At 43.9% G+C, this 19,605-nt stretch overlaps 1 protein-coding gene across 3 annotated transcripts in view; it reads right to left on the reverse strand.

The window, feature by feature from the left end:
* Positions 1 to 19,605, reverse strand: part of COP1 (COP1 E3 ubiquitin ligase) — a 228,234-nt gene that overhangs the window by 176,404 nt on the left and 32,225 nt on the right. For all 3 annotated transcript variants that reach the window (XM_084635924.1, XM_084635925.1, XM_084635926.1), the window contains exon 7: positions 543 to 602. In XM_084635924.1, the coding sequence (XP_084492050.1) occupies positions 543 to 602 (60 nt within the window). The remainder of the gene's footprint in view (positions 1 to 542; positions 603 to 19,605) is intronic.

The following is a 19,605-nucleotide window of genomic DNA, read 5'->3' on the forward strand; positions in this document are numbered from 1 at the left end:
AAACAAACCTGTACCAGACTAGAGTGCCCTATGAGGATCCAAGAACACCATATAGAAATGAGAAAAATGAATTGTAGTTCACCTTCTATATAGCAGGGTTTTCTACTTCTGCTTTTCCCAATGCACCCCACTGGAGGACCGCTCCCCTCCCCGCCCCACACACACATTGATCTAACTTGGGATGTTACAAGGCTCTTAGATGACTCAGTCTGCTATAGTAAAACACCACAATTGACCATCTAGTATTTTTTATCATCAATACAATGACTTCTAATGCCAAGTTATTATGCTGAAGTTCTTAAAAAGTAAAAAGGAAACTGGGAAAAAATAAAGTCGAGTACTAGGTTTGAATGGATCCTTTTCACCAAGCTACAGCCTGTATGCATTCAGTAAATTAATACATTAAAGAAAGAGCGTCATCTGTTCATTTTCCCATTATTGAAGCAATGGCCACAAATTTCATGCAGCATCATACAGAGAAGCAAACAGTTTGATGGAAATGAAACACTGCCAGAGTTGCAACGAATGTCTAGGCTCCTCACCTCCACTCGTTTAATATCCTCTTCCAGAACACTCAGCTCTTTCTGGATCTGCTCCAGTTGCTGTAGATGAAAGAAAAGAAATCTAAACCAACTTGTACTGGCACCACCATAGACATCAAGTAATGGACTTAATTTATGGTGCCTAACATAAATTAGCAAATACAATATTTCATATAGCCACTATGCACAGAAGTGTACACATTACCTAGATGCGCAAACAAACTACACTAAATGAAGCTTACAGTTGTGAATTAAAAACAGTACAAGCAAGTTTATATTCTTCAAAAGTAGTCACAAACGGCTCCAGATTATTAAAATGTACTTCTCTAAACACCTTCCTCACAAGGATCTAACAAATAATTCTTTACAAATAATCGTGGCTTGAAACCTCCTGAGAGCCACAGGGATCACATTACCTTCAATAAAACGCAGACCTCTAACAAAAAAAAAAATCTCTTCTTCAAAATCCTTTATAAAGAGAATAATTAGTACTTACTTTTCATAAAAACATGCCAAGGGTAACCATATCCAGTTGAAATTACATTCTGCCTATTCAAAAAGTGCCATTACATTCCCAGAGTAGGGATCTGTCCAGGGCACCAATGTTACATCTCCATGACACTTTTAAGGAGTGGCTTTGGACATACATCTCATTGAAAGATGGAAACTTAATATTTTAGCGCCCCCTAAATCCATGCAGGTCTTCAATAGCTATTCAGAGGAAAGAGCACCATCTACTCAATCACTAACAACTTCACATAGCTCCTATGCATCCTGTGATAAAGTAGTTTGAGAAATGCAATCCAGACACAACAGAAGGTAGTATATTTGTAAGTTGGCTTTGCTAATAGGCTCTACTATGACTACACATACTGGTAACAGACAAAAGAAAAGCTTCACTGTAGATCTGGTTCCCCAAGACACACAGGACTAGAGAGGACATTACAACAGGCAGCCTGGCTGTCTCAGCAGTATTTCCGCATCAGCTTAATTCACTAAGTTAAATGCCATTGATGACCAGCTCTGGGGTTGTGTTTTAAAAATTGTTACTATCTGGGCAGTTCCACTAAAGAGTGCCAAGATTTCTGGAGATGAAGTACAATGCATCTTTTTAAACAGAAATGTAGAAGCCTCTCAAGTCACCCAAACTCAAAGGCATCTGTATGGTTCATCATAAATTCCAATGCTGATCAGCAAACTGCTCCCAGAAACAGCAGCTTGAGTACTTGAGCTTGGTTCTTAAAGCAATAAAATACTTTGCAGAAAACGAAAACAGATTTCTCTAAAGTACCTGCCACTGAACATAGAGTCCAGTATGTCGACTCTGCTATAGGTAACTCACTAGCACAATCACATTAAGAATTAATTATTTAACATTTTATGGTCCTTGAGGAGAAAAGCCTTTTTAGAGAGGGAAAGGAAAAACAGCTATGGATTTTTAGAAGATTTCTCTTTCCCCAGAGCTAGGTGACACTCTGTTAGTGCACTGATCTCACCCCTCTGAAGTTCTGAGCTCATTTATTTTGGTCACAAATGGAGTTAGTTCAGGGATTTAAAACTAGACTGCTGCAGATGATTTACAAAACCAGCACATGCAGCACTGTATAAGTGGCAGCATAAACTTGAGAAAGCCATACCTAGAATACTAATAGGTACTGTTGGCCTGGTTAGAGGTAATATTAGCAAAGCTGTCTGTAGGGGAAACTTACACAGCATGTGTCCTAGTTATGCTCAGCTCTAGCAGTCAGTGTCATTAATCTCTCAAAAAGAAAAGGAGTACTTGTGGCACCTTAAAGACTAACCAATTTATTTGAGCATAAGCTGTCGTGAGCTACAGCTCACTTCATCGGATGCATACTGTGGAAAGTACAAAGCATGAAAAAATGGGTGTTTTCTCACCCATTTGGGTGTCACACCTGCACATCCACCAATGTGATATATGCCATCATGTGCCAGCAATGCCCCTCTGCCATGTACATTGGTCAAACTGGACAGTCTCTACGTAAAAGAATAAATGGACACAAATCAGATGTCAAGAATTATAACATTCAAAAACCAGTCGGAGAACACTTCAATCTCTCTGGTCACGCGATTACAGACATGAAAGTTGCGATATTACAATAAAAAAAACTTCAAAACCAGACTCCAGCGAGAGACTGTTGAATTGGAATTCATTTACAAATTGGATACAATTAACTTAGGCTTGAATAGAGACTGGGAGTGGCTAAGTCATTATGCAAGGTAACCTATTTCCCCTTGTTTTTTCCTACCCCCCCCACCCCCCCCACGTTCTTGTTAAACCCTGGATTTGTGCTGGAAATGGCCCAACTTGATTATCATACACATTGTAAGGAGAGTGATCACTTTAGATAAGCTATTACCAGCAGGAGAGTGGGGTGGGGGGAGAGAAAACCTTTTGTAGTGGTAAACACCCATTTTTTCATGCTTTCTGTATATAAAAAGATCTTCTATACTTTCCACAGTATGCATCCGATAAAGTGAGCTGTAGCTCATGAAAGCTTATGTTCAAATAAATTGGTTAGTCTCTAAGGTGCCACAAGTACTCCTTTTCTTTTTGCGAATAAAGACTAACACGACTGTTACTCTGAAATTAATCTCTCACTTTCATAAACTCCATAAAAAACACATTAAAACATTTCAAAAATGTAGCATGGAGATAAACATCAGGAAATCTGCTCTAAAATTATTATTATTCTATAACATTGTCAAGGTTCCTTCCCCACTCTGAACTCCAGGGTACAGATGTGGGGACTGCATGAAAGACCCCCTAAGCTTATTCTTACCAGTTTAGGTTAAAAACTTCCCCAAGGTACAAACTTTGCCCTGTCCTTAAACCCTATGCTGTCACCACCAAGCGTCTTACACAAAGACCAGGGAAAGAGCCCACTTGGAGACGTCTTCCCCCAAAATATCCCTCCCAAGCCCTACACCCCCTTTCCTGGGGAAGGCTGGATAAGAATCCTCACCAACTGATACAGGTAAACACAGACCCAAACCCTTGGATCTTAAGAACAGTGAAAAATCAATCAGGTTCTTAAAAGAAGAATTTTAATTAAAGAAAAGGTAAAAGGATCACCTCTGTAAAATCAGGATGGTAAATACCTTACAGGGTAATCAGATTCAAAACAAAGAATCCCTCTAGGCAAAACCTTAAGTTACAAAAAGACACAAAAGCAGGAATATACATTCCATCCAGCACAGCTTATTTTACCAGCCATTAAACAAAAGGAAATTAATGCATTTCTAGCTAGATTACTTACTAACTAACAGGGATTGAGTCTGCATTCCTGATCTGTTCCCAGCAAAAGCATCACACAGACAGATAGAACCCTTTGTTTCCCCCCCCCTCCAGATTTGAAAGTATCTTGTCCTCTCATTGGTCATTTTGGTCAGGTGCCAGCAAGGTTACCTAAGCTCCTTAACCCTTTACAGGTGAAAGGGTTTTGCCTCTGGCCAGGAGGGACTGTATAGCGCTGTATACAGAAAGGTGGTTACCCTTCCCTTTATGTTTATGACATACATATTGGCTTGCAGCGAGAGATTAGAAAATGGCAAAGAAACAAATGGCAGGTGTTTCAGTCATCTGAAAAAAAAAAAAAAGGGCTCCGTTATATGTACCTAACAACAGAGACTTGTTAGTTTCCAACTTCTATTAACTGTTGCATAAACCTAGAAATGGGAGATCTGGGACTTCTTTTACGATCTGTAGAAGGACAAATCTTTTAAAGAAAGCATCGGCTTATCAGACAGTTGTTTTTACATTCACTACTAAGGACTTGTCTACACTGGCACTTTACAGCGCTGCAAGTTTCAGCGCTGTAAAGTGCCAGTGTAGACAGTGCCCCAGCGCTGGGAGCCACACTCCCAGCGCCTATAGCTTTCCCCTTGGGGAGGTGGGTTGTTTTTTTTGTTTGTTTTTTTTTTTTTAAGAGTGCTTGGAGAGCCATGGCAGCACTTCAACATTGCTAGTTAAACCTGCCCTAAGTAAGGATTGGTCTCATCCTACTCCCTGGAGAGTTCATATTGCTAAACACAAACCATAATATTTAACACAATTGACAGTCTTTGGAATAGCAGTGGGCATTTCAGGTGAGGACAGGCATATTGGGAGAGCTTTGTAAGAGCCCAGAGCCTATATGAGGAGGGGTTTGGTGAGTCAAGACTGAGGTGTACTACAGTCAGGTGGTGCTGCTATAATGTTTAAGCGGCAGATAATAGTATTAGTCTCATTTTGGTGAGTTACTAAGTCTATGCACAAATATTTTAAAAGAAATAAGTCTACATCAAATTCAGCCAGCTAAGCTAAGTAGATGAACATTCAAACACATAAATTTAGACGACATCTTGTGCCATGACATGTCTAAAGAACTGTTTTCATCATGAATATTTTATGTGGTTTAAAGCTTTAGTCTAACAAAAATCCTTAAGTCAGTTTGTTTTCATTTTGATTACACCCTTCAATAGATAACTGAATTGTGCTTTTCATCCATTGTAGGAGGTTTTAGAGCCAGGCAGTTCTTATCCGATCTCTTTTTCTCTGAATAGATAGCCTCATTATTCATAGTAAAGTAACTCCTCACTTGAAGTCCCAGTTAATGTTACCTTGCTGATTAGAGAACATGCTTGTTTAAGTTTCGCAATGCTCCCTTATAACTTTGTTTGGCAGCTGCCTGTTTAGTCCACTGCTTGCAGAAAGAGCAGTTTGTTGTGGCTAGCTGGTGGGGGCTTAGAACCAGGGTGGACTTGCAGCCCCCCTGTAGATCTGGTTCCTGCGGCCACCCAGTAATTGCCAGCAGTTCAGCTGTCCCTCCCCCCTGCCATGTGCTGCTCCTGACCTTTGCCTTGGAGCTGCTCCCAGGAGCCTCCTGCTTGCTGTGTGTGTGTGTCTGTGTGTGAGAGAGAGCGCGCGCAGGGGGCTAATGTCAGGGTGTTCCCCTCCCCCCTGCTCCTACCCCCTGGTTACCCCATCTCTATAGAGCAGGGGGAGGACACTACAGGGTTCAGGACAGAGGGGGCTTGTTGGCAGCAGCTGCTGTCTCAACTTACTGATCTACATAAAAAGGCAATGTACTTAAAGTGGGGTCAGCATACTTAAAGGGGCAATGCACATCTCTCTCTCTCTCTCACACACACACAAACACACACACAAGGTGTGTGTCTATCTGCCATGCTGTTTCCCCTCCCTCCATTTGTGCTGCCCTGTAGAGTGTGAGGTTACATTAACAAAAAGGGGTTAACCCTTGAGGGCTCAACAGAATGCTAGTTCACCATTTAGTAGTAAGACATTCCCTGGGAAATATCCCACCCTCTGACTTCACCACGTCTACCAAGCTTCACAATCATCACTGCTGAGTATAGTATTAAAGTGTGTGTGTGTGTGTGTGTGTGTGTGTGTGTGTGTGTGTGTGTGTGTGTGTGTGTGGTGAAAAAAATTTCCCTGGAACCTAACCCCCGCCCCATTTACATTAATTCTTATGGGGAAATTGGATTTGCTTAACATCGTTTCCCTTAAAGTCGCATTTTTCAGAAACATAACTACAACATTAAGCGAGGAGTTATTGTATTCCCTCCCACCCCCACCCTGTTTTAAGTTTGCACAAGAAAGTCAGACTTGTCAATCACTGAGACAGTAATTGGCTCTATCCATCTTGGAATAGAGCCACTAAAAATAGTTTCAGAGCTGTGCTATACTGAATTTCTGTTAAAATGTATGTAAATCCTATACACAATCTTCTATAGAGCTAAAAAAGGACCAGTGTGATCAGGACTAATTAGAGGGGAAATTTTCAATCCAGTGGGCCTAAAAAAAAAGTTAACCTAGCTATACAGAGACCATACTATCTACAACCAGGTCCATTATTCCTAGTCTGGGACTAATTAGCAGTGAAACCCCCAAGCCAGAAAACAAATATTGTATGGATTTTGTGTAGTGCACACCAGTTTAAAGCTGTGCTTACAGAAGTCTCTACATCGAATTTATAACATCTGATGAATACGTGAACTTAATGCCAAGTAGCTGTCTTGCAAATGTGTAAAACACACAAGTTTTCAGACCATGAAGTCTGATGATCTCTTGTACTGTTTTGTTTGGAAAGGATATGCATTTTATAAGCTTCTTTGATACAGAATTTCACCCACCTTGCAATGCAGAATTTTGATACCTTGGCTTCCTTCTATTTCTGAATAATAGAGGATGAAAGACATCTGATTTCCTAAATCATTTAACCCTTTTGAAGTTAAGTTCTTTGCATCTCCACAATGTACCGTAATTTTCCTTTCAGTGAACAAGGTAAGGATAACAGAATGGAAGACATCTTTAAAGCAAGTCCCTAATTTGAGTAAAATGTGCACTAATGAGATGCCACTGACAGAGCTTCAGTCACCATAACTAGGAAAGTCACCATAAAGAGAAATAATATAGCAATGGGGTGAAGTGCTTCAAACGGAAGCTTTATTATAAACATCCAAAGCTGAGTTTAGGAGGCAACTGAGAAACTCATTGAAGATTAATAAGGATGCCACCCTCATAAATCACTTGCTCTGTGGATGGTCAATTCACTTTTGTTTGTCCATGCCCTTCTATTGCAGAAACAGAAAAGTGTATATTTGTGCCAGATAGTCACTTTCAGACCTAGAAAAATTCCATGTGTTTAATTCTAGGGCATGGGGAAGATTCAGGGCCTGGAGCAGAGTTAAATGGCATAGCCTTCTGACGAAAGTCATAATCTGCTGACAAGAGCTCAAATTAGAACTGGTTCTAGGACCTCTGGCTAAACTGAATTTTCAGTTTAGCTGGACCTAAGGCAACCCACATTTCTAGCAACCTCTAGGAAAGAACGAATCCAGAATGACCAAGGGTAGCTCAGCGGTTTGAGCATTGGCCTGCTAAACCCAGGCTTGTGAGTTCAATCCTTGAGGGGGCCATTTAGGGATCTGGGGCAAAAACTGGGGATTGGTCCTGCTTTGAGCCAGGAGTTGGACTAGATGACCTCCTGAGGTCCCTTCCAACCCTCATATTCTAAGTCAAGAACCGTGCGGGACAAAATCCCTTGAATACAAGTGCAAGTCCCTCTGATATCAGATCAAGGGCTGCTGCTTCATTACAAAAAAGATTAATCTCAGTGATTTAAGTGTTAATCTGGCTGCAAAAAATTCCATGGCCAACTGTGCCTGAGGACAAGGACAGTCATAGCCACTGATATAGCCACACAGACATACGAGACCCTCAAGAAATATCCTTCAAGTTCTTGAGATTTCTCAACAGTCAAAGTCTCAAATAAAGGCTGCAGGATAATGTGCCTTCCTCCTAAATTGATCCTTTCAGAGGCTCCTGACATAACTAAAGAACAAAGGTGAAATCATATGTGGTAAGAAGTGACAACCTTCTTGCTCTTCCAAGGAAGAGAGACTGGGTAATGAAAGGTCAAAACACTGAAGGAAAGCAAAATCCTAGAGGAGAAAATAATTCTAGAGGGGTAGAACTGCATGTTGGATAGTCACAGCAGAAAAGGAGACAAAAGGATGCCTGCTGGGATTTAGGCCCTTTCCTTTGTGGATCCAGGGAATAACCAATTCTTGTTGGATATGAGAAAAGGAGTGGATCTAAAACAAAGGCATCTGCAGGAAAAGCAGGTCCCCCGATGAGCCACTGGACCAGAGTGTGGATGGGGGTCCAGACTACTTCAAAGAGCCCTCAAGACAGCTTTCTATGTAGCTTATTTGGGGAAAGCCAGGCCCACAACCCCTTCCACACAAAGGATCTGAGTACCTTGGATCCAAGGAGATCCCATTATCCTTAGACTCTTAGGGTACCTCAAAGGAGACCCCATTACCTCAGAACCCACAGGCTCCAAGGTGGCCACCTACTCTAGCACATAATCAGAAGCAATTTTTAACTGAATCTCTACTAGATTTAGAGGACCAATGCCCATCACTGGATGTATGTTCATCCTCATGCTTCCTACTGTTCTTAGATCCCCACAGTGTAGGGATTGGGTCTTTAATGTTCATGCAGCACACAGCAGAAAGAGGCTCAGATCCTTATCAAGGCCTCTGGGTGCTAAAGTTAAATAATTAAAATAAAAAGCAGCTGCAGCACCGCCATTATTCAAGGAGACCTCCAAACTCTTTGGGTCTGTCTACACTGGAAACACACATCTGGGTCAATTGTATCAGGCCCAAGAGACTTGGGCTGCAGGGCTAAAAAACAGTAGTGTAGACGCTCAAGCTGGAGCACGGGGTCCAAGCCCCTCCATCCCCTTGCCAGGTTTCAAAGCCTGGTCTCCAGCCCAAGCCCAAATGTCTACCATGTTATTTTTAGCCTCACAGCCGAAGCCAAATTAGCCAGGCTCTGAAACTCACTGTGGGTTTTTCCTTGCAGTGTAGACATACCCTTTGAAGACCTGGCTGCTCTACTCACATGCAAGACATTCAAAGACCACTCTTCTAATGAATGCAAAAACACTGGCTAGGTTTAAACCCAAAAAAGCCTCTCAGCTGATCACAGAGAGGGATATTTTGCCAGGGCAAGAAGGCCTGTATGGTGATGGTTTTCCCCAGAATCCAGACAATCAAGGGGAGAAAATCCTACAAATCTACTACCAGACAATACTTTAAACTATCCTAACAAAAGCTGAGTTCAGGGAAAGGTGAAGTAACACTTATGCTTATGTATTTGGAGACCACTTTGTCTGAACATGCACTTTCAAGTATCTCATTCAAAGGTTTACTACAATGTAAACCATAGCTCCAAGGCAAAACTAAGATTCCTGCAAACAGCCTGAAACCAATGATCCTGCCACCGAAATTTTACAAAGCACAGATTACAGATCTTTTCCTCTTTGGGATAAGTCTCTGGAGATCATTGGTCACAAGAACCTGAGCAAGACAGACTGAAGCTGTTGATGTCTTGAATATCCTGATGTGGAACCTTTTGCCACATCCATTGTGGAAGAGCTTAGTTTGCAAAGAATTTTTGAGTCTCGTACATTTACTGGAAAATCCCATACGCTTCTGATATCACAACCTCTGTTGTTCAAAGGCTTCATGACATAACAAGTGAAAAGGAATGCAGGGCTTTTTGGAAGAAGACAGGAGTATATCCCAGTGGTCTTACTGTTGGTTTAGCCTTTACTTGTGAAATTTGGAATCTGGAGGTTCCAGTCAGGTATGCAGATAGTTGATGAATCTGGAATACCCACTCAGGACATCTCACCTTTCTCTGCAGAGGAGTGGTTTCTCCCCACCCCCCTAGTTGAATTCCCCCAAGGAGGAGAAACTTTCCCTCTTTATTGATTTGTGGAGTGGTGTGAGGATCAAAGCCCTGAATTCAGGATCTTTAAAGCAGAACTCTTGAGGGAGGAAAGAGACATCATGTGAATCATTAAGAAGGTTAAGTTTCCCTTCCTTATCTATTTTTAAAAAAAATCCTGTCAAGCTTTGGTAAGGGAAAATGACTTTGGAGGCTCTTGGACAGAGCTAGGTGGAGAAGCAGTAGTAATGCCCCTTCAAACTCACCTAGGAAAAAAGTGACAGGGGAAGATCACCTACAATGAATAAATTCACTATTGTCTTTGCTTAGGGTATGTCTACACTACGAAATTAGGTCGAATTTATAGAAGTCGGTTTTTTTGAAATCGGTTTTATATATTCGAGTGTGTGTGTCCCCACAGAAAATGCTCTAAGTGCATTAACTCGGCGGAGCGCTTCCACAGTACCGAGGCAAGCGTCGACTTCCGGAGCGTTGCACTGTGGGTAGCTATCCCACAGTTCCCGCAGTCTCCGCTGCCCATTGGAATTCTGGGTTGATATCCCAATGCCTGATGGGGCTAAAACATTGTCGCGGGTGGTTCTGGGTACATATCGTCAGGACCCCGTTCCCACCCTCCCTCCCCCCGTGAAAGCAAGGGCAGACAATCATTTCGCGCCTTTTTTGTCTGCTGCCAGCCAAAGATGTAAAGGATAGATGGAGTGGGTCAGAACAAGAAATAGACCAGATTTGTTTTGGACTCATTTTCCTCCTCCCCTGTCTAGATCACACTGCAGTCAGTCACAGAGAAGGCGCAGCGAGGTTAATCTAGCCATGTATCAATCAGAGGCCAGGCTAACCTCCTTGTTCCAATAACAACGATAACTTTGGTGCACCATTTCTTATTGGAACCCTCCGTGCAGTCCTGCCTGAAATACTCCTTGATGTACAGGCACACCCTTTGTTGATTTTAGCTCCCTGAAGCCAACCCTGTAAGCCGTGTCGTCAGTCGCCCCTCCCTCCGTCAGAGCAACGGCAGACAATCGTTCCGCGCCTTTTTTCTGTGCGGACGCCATACCAAGGCAAGCATGGAGGCCGCTGAGCTCATTTTGGCAATTAGGAGCACATCAACCACCACACGCATTATCCAGCAGTATATGCAGCACCAGAACATGGCAACGCGATACCGGGCGAGGAGGCGACGTCAGCGCGGTCCCGTGAGTGATCAGGACATGGACACAGATTTCTCTGAAAGCATGGGCCCTGACAATGCATGCATCATGGTGCTAATGGGGCAGGTTCATGCTGTGGAACGCCGATTCTGGGCTCGGGAAACAAGCACAGACTGGTGGGACCGCATAGTGTTGCAGGTCTGGGACGATTCCCAGTGGCTGCGAAACTTTCGCATGCGTAAGGGCACTTTCATGGAACTTTGTGACGTGCTTTCCCATGCCCTGAAGCGCATGAATACCAGGATGAGAGCAGCCCTCACAGTTGAGAAGCGAGTGGCGATAGCCCTGTGGAAGCTTGCAATGCCAGACAGCTACCGGTCAGTTGGGAATCAATTTGGAGTGGGCAAATCTACTGTGGGGGCTGCTGTGATGCAAGTAGCTCACGCAATCAAAGATCTGCTGATATCAAGGGTAGTGACCCTGGGAAATGTGCAGGTCATAGTGGATGGCTTTGCTGCAATGGGATTCCCTAACTGTGGTGGGGCTATAGACGGAACCCATATCCCTATCTTGGCACCAGAGCACCAAGCCGGCGAGTACATAAACCGCAAGGGGTACTTTTCGATAGTGCTGCAAGCTCTGGTGGATCACAAGGGACGTTTCACCAACATCAACGTGGGATGGCCGGGAAAGGTGCATGACGCTCGCATCTTCAGGAACTCTGGTCTGTTTCAAAAGCTGCAGGAAGGGACTTTCTTCCCAGACCAGAAAATAACTGTTGGGGATGTTGAAATGCCTATATGTATCCTTGGGGACCCAGCCTACCCCTTAATGCCATGGCTCATGAAGCCGTACACAGGCAGCCTGGACAGTGGTCAGGAGCTGTTCAACTACAGGCTGAGCAAGTGCAGAATGGTGGTAGAATGTGCATTTGGACGTTTAAAGGCGCGCTGGCGCAGTTTACTGACTCGCTTAGACCTCAGCGAAACCAATATTCCCACTGTTATTACTGCTTGCTGTGTGCTCCACAATATCTGTGAGAGTAAGGGGGAGACGTTTATGGCGGGGTGGGAGGTTGAGGCAAATCGCCTAGCTGCTGGTTACGCGCAGCCAGACACCAGGGCGGTTAGAAGAGCTCAGGAGGGCGCGGTACACATCAGAGAAGCTTTGAAAACCAGTTTCATGACTGGCCAGGCTACAGTGTGAAAGTTCTGTTTGTTTCTCCTTGATGAAACCCCCCGCCCCTTGGTTCACTCTACTTCCCTGTAAGCTAACCACCCTCCCCTCCTCCCTTTAATCACCGCTTGCAGAGGCAATAAAGTCATTGCTGCTTCACAGTCATGCATTCGTTATTCATTCATCACACAAATAGGGAGATGACTACCAAGGTATCCCAGGAGGGGTGGTGGAGGAGGGAAGGAAAATGCCACACAGCACTTTAAGCACAGCACTTCAAAAGTTTACAACTTTAAAATTTATTGAATGACAGCCTTCTTTTTTTTGGGCAATCCTCTGTTGTGGAGTGGCTGGTTGGCCGGAGGCCCCCCCACCGCGTTCTTGGGCGTCTGGGTGTGGAGGCTATGGAACTTGGGGAGGAGGGCGGTTGGTTACAGAGGGGCAGCAGTGGCAGTCTGTGCTCCAGCTGCCTTTGCTGCAGCTCAACCATACACTGGAGCATTCTGGTTTGGTCCTGCAGCAGCCTCAGCATTGAATCCTGCCTCCTCTCATCACGCTGCCGCCACATTTGAGCTTCAGCCCTCTCTTCAGCCCGCCACTTACTCTCTTCAGCCCGCCACTTACTCTCTTCAGCCCGCCACCTCTCCTCCCGGTCATTTTGTGCTTTCCTGCACTCTGACATTATTTGCCTCCACGCATTCGTCTGTGCTCTGTCAGTGTGGGAGGACAGCATGAGCTCGGAGAACATTTCATCGCGAGTGCGTTTTTTTTTTTCTTTCTAAGCTTCACTAGCCTCTGGGAAGGAGAAGATCCTGTGATCATTGAAACACATGCAGCTGGTGGAGAAAAAAAAAGGGACAGCGGTATTTAAAAAGACACATTTTATAAAACAGTCGCTACACTCTTTCAGGGTAAACCTTGCTGTTAACATTACATACATAGCACATGTGCTTTCGTTACAAGGTCGCATTTTGCCTCCTCCCACCGCGTGACTACCCCCTCAACCTTCCCCCCTCCCTGTGGCTAACAGCGGGGAACATTTCTGTTCAGCCACAGGCAAACAGCCCAGCAGGAATGGGCTATACTGAGTGTCCCTGAAGAAAAGCACCCTATTTCAACCAGGTGACCATGAATTATATCTCACTCTCCTGAGGATAACACAGAGAGAGAAAGAACTGATTTTGGTTGAATGCCAGCAAACATACACTGCAATGCTTTGTTCTACAGTGATTCCCGAGTATGTGTTACTGGCCTGGAGTGGTAAAGTGTCCTACCATGAAGGACGAAATAAGGCTGCCCTCCCCAGAAACCTTTTGCAAAGGCTTTAGGACTACATCTAGGAGAACCGCAAATGCCAGGGCAAAGTAATCCTTTCACATGCTTGCTTTTAAACCATGTATAGCATTTTAAAAGGTACACTCACCAGAGGTCCCTTCTCCGCCTGCTGGGTCCAGGAGGCAGCCTTGGGTGGGTTCGGGGGGTACTGGCTCCAGGTCTAGGGTGAGAAACAGTTCCTGGCTGTCGGGAAAACCGGTTTCTCCGCTTGCTTGCTGTGAGCTATCTACAACCTCCTCCTCATCATCATCTTCTTCGTCCCCAAAACCTGCTTCCGTATTGCCTCCATCTCCATTGAAGGAGTCAAACAACACGGCTGGGGTAGTGGTGGCTGAACCCCCTAAAATGGCATGCAGCTCATCATAGAAGCGGCATGTTTGGGGCTCTGACCCAGAGCGGCTGTTCGCCTCTCTGGTTTTCTGGTAGGCTTGCCTCAGCTCCTTCAGTTTCACGCGGCACTGCTTCGGGTCCCTGTTATGGCCTCTGTCCTTCATGCCCTGGGAGATTTTCACAAAGGTTTTGGCATTTCGAAAACTGGAACGGAGTTCTGATAGCACGGATTCCTCTCCCCAAACAGCGATCAGATCCCGTACCTCCCGTTCGGTCCATGCTGGAGCTCTTTTGCGATTCTGGGACTCCATCATGGTCACCTGTGCTGATGAGCTCTGCATGGTCACCTGCAGCTTGCCACGCTGGCCAAACAGGAAATGAGATTCAAAAGTTCGCGGTTCTTTTCCTGTCTACCTGGCCAGTGCATCTGAGTTGAGAGTGCTGTCCAGAGCGGTCAGAATGGAGCACTCTGGGATAGCTCCCGGAGGCCAATACCATCGAATTGTGTCCACAGTACCCCAAATTCGAGCTGGGAACGTCGATTTAAGCGCTAATCCACTTGTCAGGGGTGGAGTAAGGAAATCGATTTTAAGAGCCCTTTAAGTCGAAATAAAGGGCTTCACTGTGTGGACGGGTGCAGGTTTAAATCGATTTAACGTTGCTAAATTCGACCTAAAGTCCTAGTGTAGACCAGGGCTTAGAGAGAAAAGAAAGAATGGGAGATGAAAGTAACATCACAGACTCCTCAAGAAAAATAGAACCACTGAAGAAAGGTTGCTAGGCACCACAGAATGAGGCTGGACAGTTAGCAGTAACAGCAGCTGAGGCCAGGGCTGGGTGTGGGTGTGGGTAAGAGTGGTATAGCTATCCCAGGGAGTAAGAAGCCCCTACAGCTTTTTCTGCTCTGGGAAAGATACCAGAAAGTACCCTTGTAAGAAATGGTGCTGGGACTGTACCAGTAGAAACTGAAGTGGCCGGAGATAAAGACGAACTGGACAACATACAGAGGGAAAAACTCTCCCATATGACAAAAAAGATTTGTTCCTCCCTCCATGAAGGACTGGGTGGATTGGCATTTCCTCTCCACTTGTTTTCTTCAGTCTTACCCTCTATTTGAGGGGTGGGCAAACTACAAACTGCATCTGAGTATGCCAGCTGTTTTAATCCGGCCCTCGAGCTCCCACTGGGGAGCAGGGTCTGGGGCTTGCCCCGCTCCATGGGATCCTGCCAGGGAGCAGGGTCAGGGGCTGCTCTGCACAGCTCCCAGAAACTGCAGCAGCATGTTTCCCCTGCTGGCTCCTAAGCAGCCAGAGGGTTCTGCTCCGTACACTGTCCCTGTCCCAAGCGCCACTCCCACAGCTCCCATTGGCTGGGAATTGTGGTCACTGGGAGCTGCAGAGGTGGAGCCTCAGGACGGGGCAGCGTGCAGCAGAGCTGCCTGGCTGTGCCTCTGTGTAGGAGTTGGACAGGAGACATGCCGCTGCTTCCAGGAGCTGCTCAAGGTAAACACCACCTGGAGCCTGCACTCCTGAGCCACCTGCCCATGCCCCAACCCCCTGCTCCAGCCCTGATCCCCCTTCCACCCTCCGAATTCCTCAGTCTCAGCCCGGAGCACCCTCCTACACCACAAGCTCCTCATCCCTAGCCCCTCCTCAGAGCCCGCACCCCCAGCCAGAGCCCTCACCCCCTCCTGCACCCCAACCCCAATTTCGTGAGCATTCATGGCCCACCATACAATTTCTATACCCAGATATGACCCTCAAGCCAAAAAGTTTGCCCACCCCTGCTCTATTTTGTGGTCTCCCTGAGGGGGGAAAAACTGCTGCTAGGTGTGGAGGAGAAAATCCCTATGCTCTGCAGAAAAACCAGAGATGCCCGCAAGTCTATGGGAACAGAATTGGCTGGGTCCTGAAATGGGTGGAGCCAATCCTATCCCAATCTGGCTCTGCCTCCAAGTCAATGCAGCACAGAGAAAACCACAGTAGAACCAGTTAATATGAGAATTTAGTTTTGGTTATATTAACAAAATAACCAAATACTATTATAAAAATTATATTACAAAGGTACTGAACTCCAAGCACTATCAAAGTACATGAGTCCAATAAGGTCCCTTTTAGTATGAGACAGCATCACCAACTTTTCATGTGAGCAAAAAAACCCTACCAAAACAAAGTGAGTCAGACACATGTATCAATGAATACATAATAGATTAAAGTCTCATTTTGTTCCCTACATACTAGCAATTTTCTTGGCTTACTGTGGTCTAATTCAGTTCTAACAACCCTTATTAAAAAGCCTGATATGTAAAGAAGCTTAAATAACTGAATTTTTAAAGACGGGGCTAGGAAAGTCCTACAATAATTATAAATCCACCTCAGGTGTCTTGGAATGTAATCAAGACTTTGTGATATCATGCGAGAATGACTGATTTTTAGCTTTGTCACCACCCCTTGCCTACTCATTATCCTGTCCCCGTGTGTGGATACTAAGCAATAAGGTTTGACAGATCGTGATGAGCAAGAACTAAATCACAACCTTGGAGAATTCATGCTTCCAATTCCTTGCGTTTATCCCACAATAACTATCCTTATTTCTACAATTTCACATCTTCATTACAGGGAAGGAACAAAAAGTTTGAGACATATTGATGAGGCAGAAAGATGACTATTCTGAAATACTGAACAGGCAATTTCAGCAAAGCTGTGCAACACTTCAGGATTACTCTGCTCCTCTTGGATACTAACCTGCTGAAAAATAATACTCATCACATGACACATGGAATAAGAAGCCTCGTTAATTAAATGCAAAAGACTTATAGCATACTCTTAATGTTGCATTTAGAAAAAATTCACGAACTCCAATAAAGATGAAAAAACAATATTTATGTCCGAGCTCTACAAGCTATGTTCTAGGATATGGATATCAATAGACCTCTTTCCCTATGGACAAATATGACACTTGAGATAAGCTTATGCACTCACACCCATAGATCCTACATTTGGATATATGGGGTCAAAACATTTCCTGCAGACGACAAGACTTGGGACAAGGTTTGGTGGTCCTCATAACAGTGAAAAGCACAGTAATCTGTCTAAGGAGCAACTGGTAAGGTCTTTCTTTATAGCCAAGTGTACACTTGAGAGATTTTTTCCTTTTGGTGTAAATGACACTGGCCAACTAAATTTAGAAGTGTTTTTAAATTAAATGTAGGTAAATATACCATGAGACAATGAGATTTTAAAAAAAAAAAAAAATCTAAAATTAAATTAAACCAGACCAAAAAAATCTGTATTTGCAGAATGTGGCTGAGTTAACAATGTTGTTGTGAAACCTTAACTTTTAACACTTATTTTAACTGTGCAACTGTAACTGGTTTTTGCATTTGTTTTCCTTTTTTAAAAAAAGGAGCTAAAAAATATTCCAGAGCTATTTAGTTTGACCTTAACAAGCCCCTTGCTCTACCCCTTTTTCAGCAGAAGAGATTATTGGGTCGAGGAACTAAGAAGAGTACACTTAATTAACCAGGCATACATATGGAAAACACATGTCCATGTTAAATTTGCACTGCATACAAATAGATTTTCTATTGTGAATGATTAATACACACTTTTCAAACAGTTGTACCTCTGCTTTGTTTAAAAGTTTTGTTTCAGAGCCATTAGTATCCATGAGTTTCAACCTTAAGCCATTTTTGTCCACAGGAATTTTTTCAAAGAGAGGTGGTTAGAATATTTTAATTACATGGGGAAAGTTTGGTATTTTTGCACCATGTTTTCAAACAAAAGGATTTTGCTCAAACTTAAAAAAAATAGTCTTTGTGAAGAGATCATGCATGGATAACTTCAGCCCCAAAAGATCAGTGTTTTAGAAAGTTACAAGCATGTGAAAACAAGGAACTCTAATGGGATATTCTTCTGCAATTGCTACAACTTATATTTCCCTTTTAGAGGGCCAATGAATGTGAAATTGAGAGATGTTTTTGCACTCCAAAGTGCAAGTACATAAAAGTATAAATATTGACCTTCAAGAGCATCCAGGAGCATTTGGTTACTTTTCTGACCAAAACAAAAGCTTTTTTATTTATTTCTATTTCAGACCCAACACATCTAAGACAATGAGGACAATACTCTTGTCCTCACACTCAGTTATCACAAATTCTAATTGCAGAATTTTTATTGTTGGCAATGTGAGAGCCCAAAAATACTGAGCTTGATGTTCTGAATCCAGGATGAGTTTTCAGTTTTAAGCATTGGAAAAAAAAACATTTTATAAACACAAACTGAGCCAATCTGATCTGGAGCCATCAAGAGACTGAATATAGAATCCCAAGAAGCTACTTTTACAAAGTAACAGTAAAAAGTCAGTAAGAATCTTAGGACTTACAGCTTCACAATTAATAGTATCTAACGTATTTGGTGGTTTACAATACATGTTATTCCAACCATTTTATAGGCAGATAACTTGTTCCAATCTCCTTGCAACTAGTGCTGCAGCTGTTTTACTATGTACTTTGAATATGCTGGTATCCAGAATTGCACTGGTAAATTCACTCTGGGACCTTATCAAGTGTACAGTATCAGACAAGGAATTTATCTAGTTTGTCTAGGAACTGCAACACAAGTGTTATGTAAAAATCAATCTCTGTTTAGAAAATCCTGCAATAATGTACTGGGGCAAGTTAGGAAATGTTGCTCCCAAACAATATAATATCTTAAAGGAATATCAAATTATGCAAAAAAAATCAAAACAGACACTTGCCACTCTCAGAAAAAGAGCTCCTTTTCTAACCTAAGGTTCCAACTTGCTCTTAGGGTACATCTATGCTGCAAGCAGACACCCGCAGCTGGCCTATGTCAGCTAACTTGGGCTTGTGAGGTTGTAAAAACTGCAGCGTAGGTATTTGATCGCCCCTCTCAGGGAGTTCCAGAGCTCGAGCTCCAGCCCACGCCTGAACGTCTACATCACAATTTTACGGCCCTGTAGCTTGAGCCCAAGTCAACTGACAAGGGCCAGCCATGGCCTTTAACAGCAGTGTAGACATACGCCTAGTTACTGAATCAAGTTACAGTTAGTCTTCAAACATTTTTACCGTAATCAAATAGCGGAAAAAAGGGTGGTGGCATTCTTTCAAGTTCTATCCATAAAATATCTCCCTATAAATTGCCAAAATGAGACATTCACAATACCATGTCAGACATTCAAAATATGACTGTACATGCCCTCTGAACTCTGGTAGGCATCTGAAATTTGAGCCTTTAGTATGCCCACAGGTTCTTAGCCTCCTGGGGCTTGACTCCCTCTTGACTGGGAAAAATAATGTGGTTATACTTTCCCAAACGGTCATCCACTGCTGGCATAAAAATGAGACTCACAGGAAACAGAGCAGATTTGACTCTCCCCTTTAGAGCATCAGGAATGAAATACTTAATGTTGACATTTAATCATCATCAGGCTTCTGAATTAGCACCTGACCTGGATGAATGGGGCAGCTCCCAGTAGCTATATCTAAAGTGATTACAATAGAGCAGGGGTGGGCAAACTTTTTGACCCGAGGGCCACATCTGGGTATAGAAATTGTATGGCAGGCCATGAATGCTCAGGAAATTGGGGTTGGGTGTGGGAGGGGGTGAGGGCGCTGGCTGGATGTGTGAGCTCTGGGGTGGGGCTGGGGATGAGGGGTTTGTGGTGTAGGAGGGTGCTCTGGGCTGAGACCGAGGGGTTCAGAGGGCGGGAGATGGAGTGAGGGCTCCGGCTGGGGGTCCAGGCTCTGGGGTGGGGTTGG

This window comes from Lepidochelys olivacea, assembly GCF_965140295.1.
Source record: "Lepidochelys olivacea isolate rLepOli2 genome assembly, chromosome: 8".
In the NCBI taxonomy this organism is placed as follows: Eukaryota; Metazoa; Chordata; order Testudines; family Cheloniidae; genus Lepidochelys; species Lepidochelys olivacea.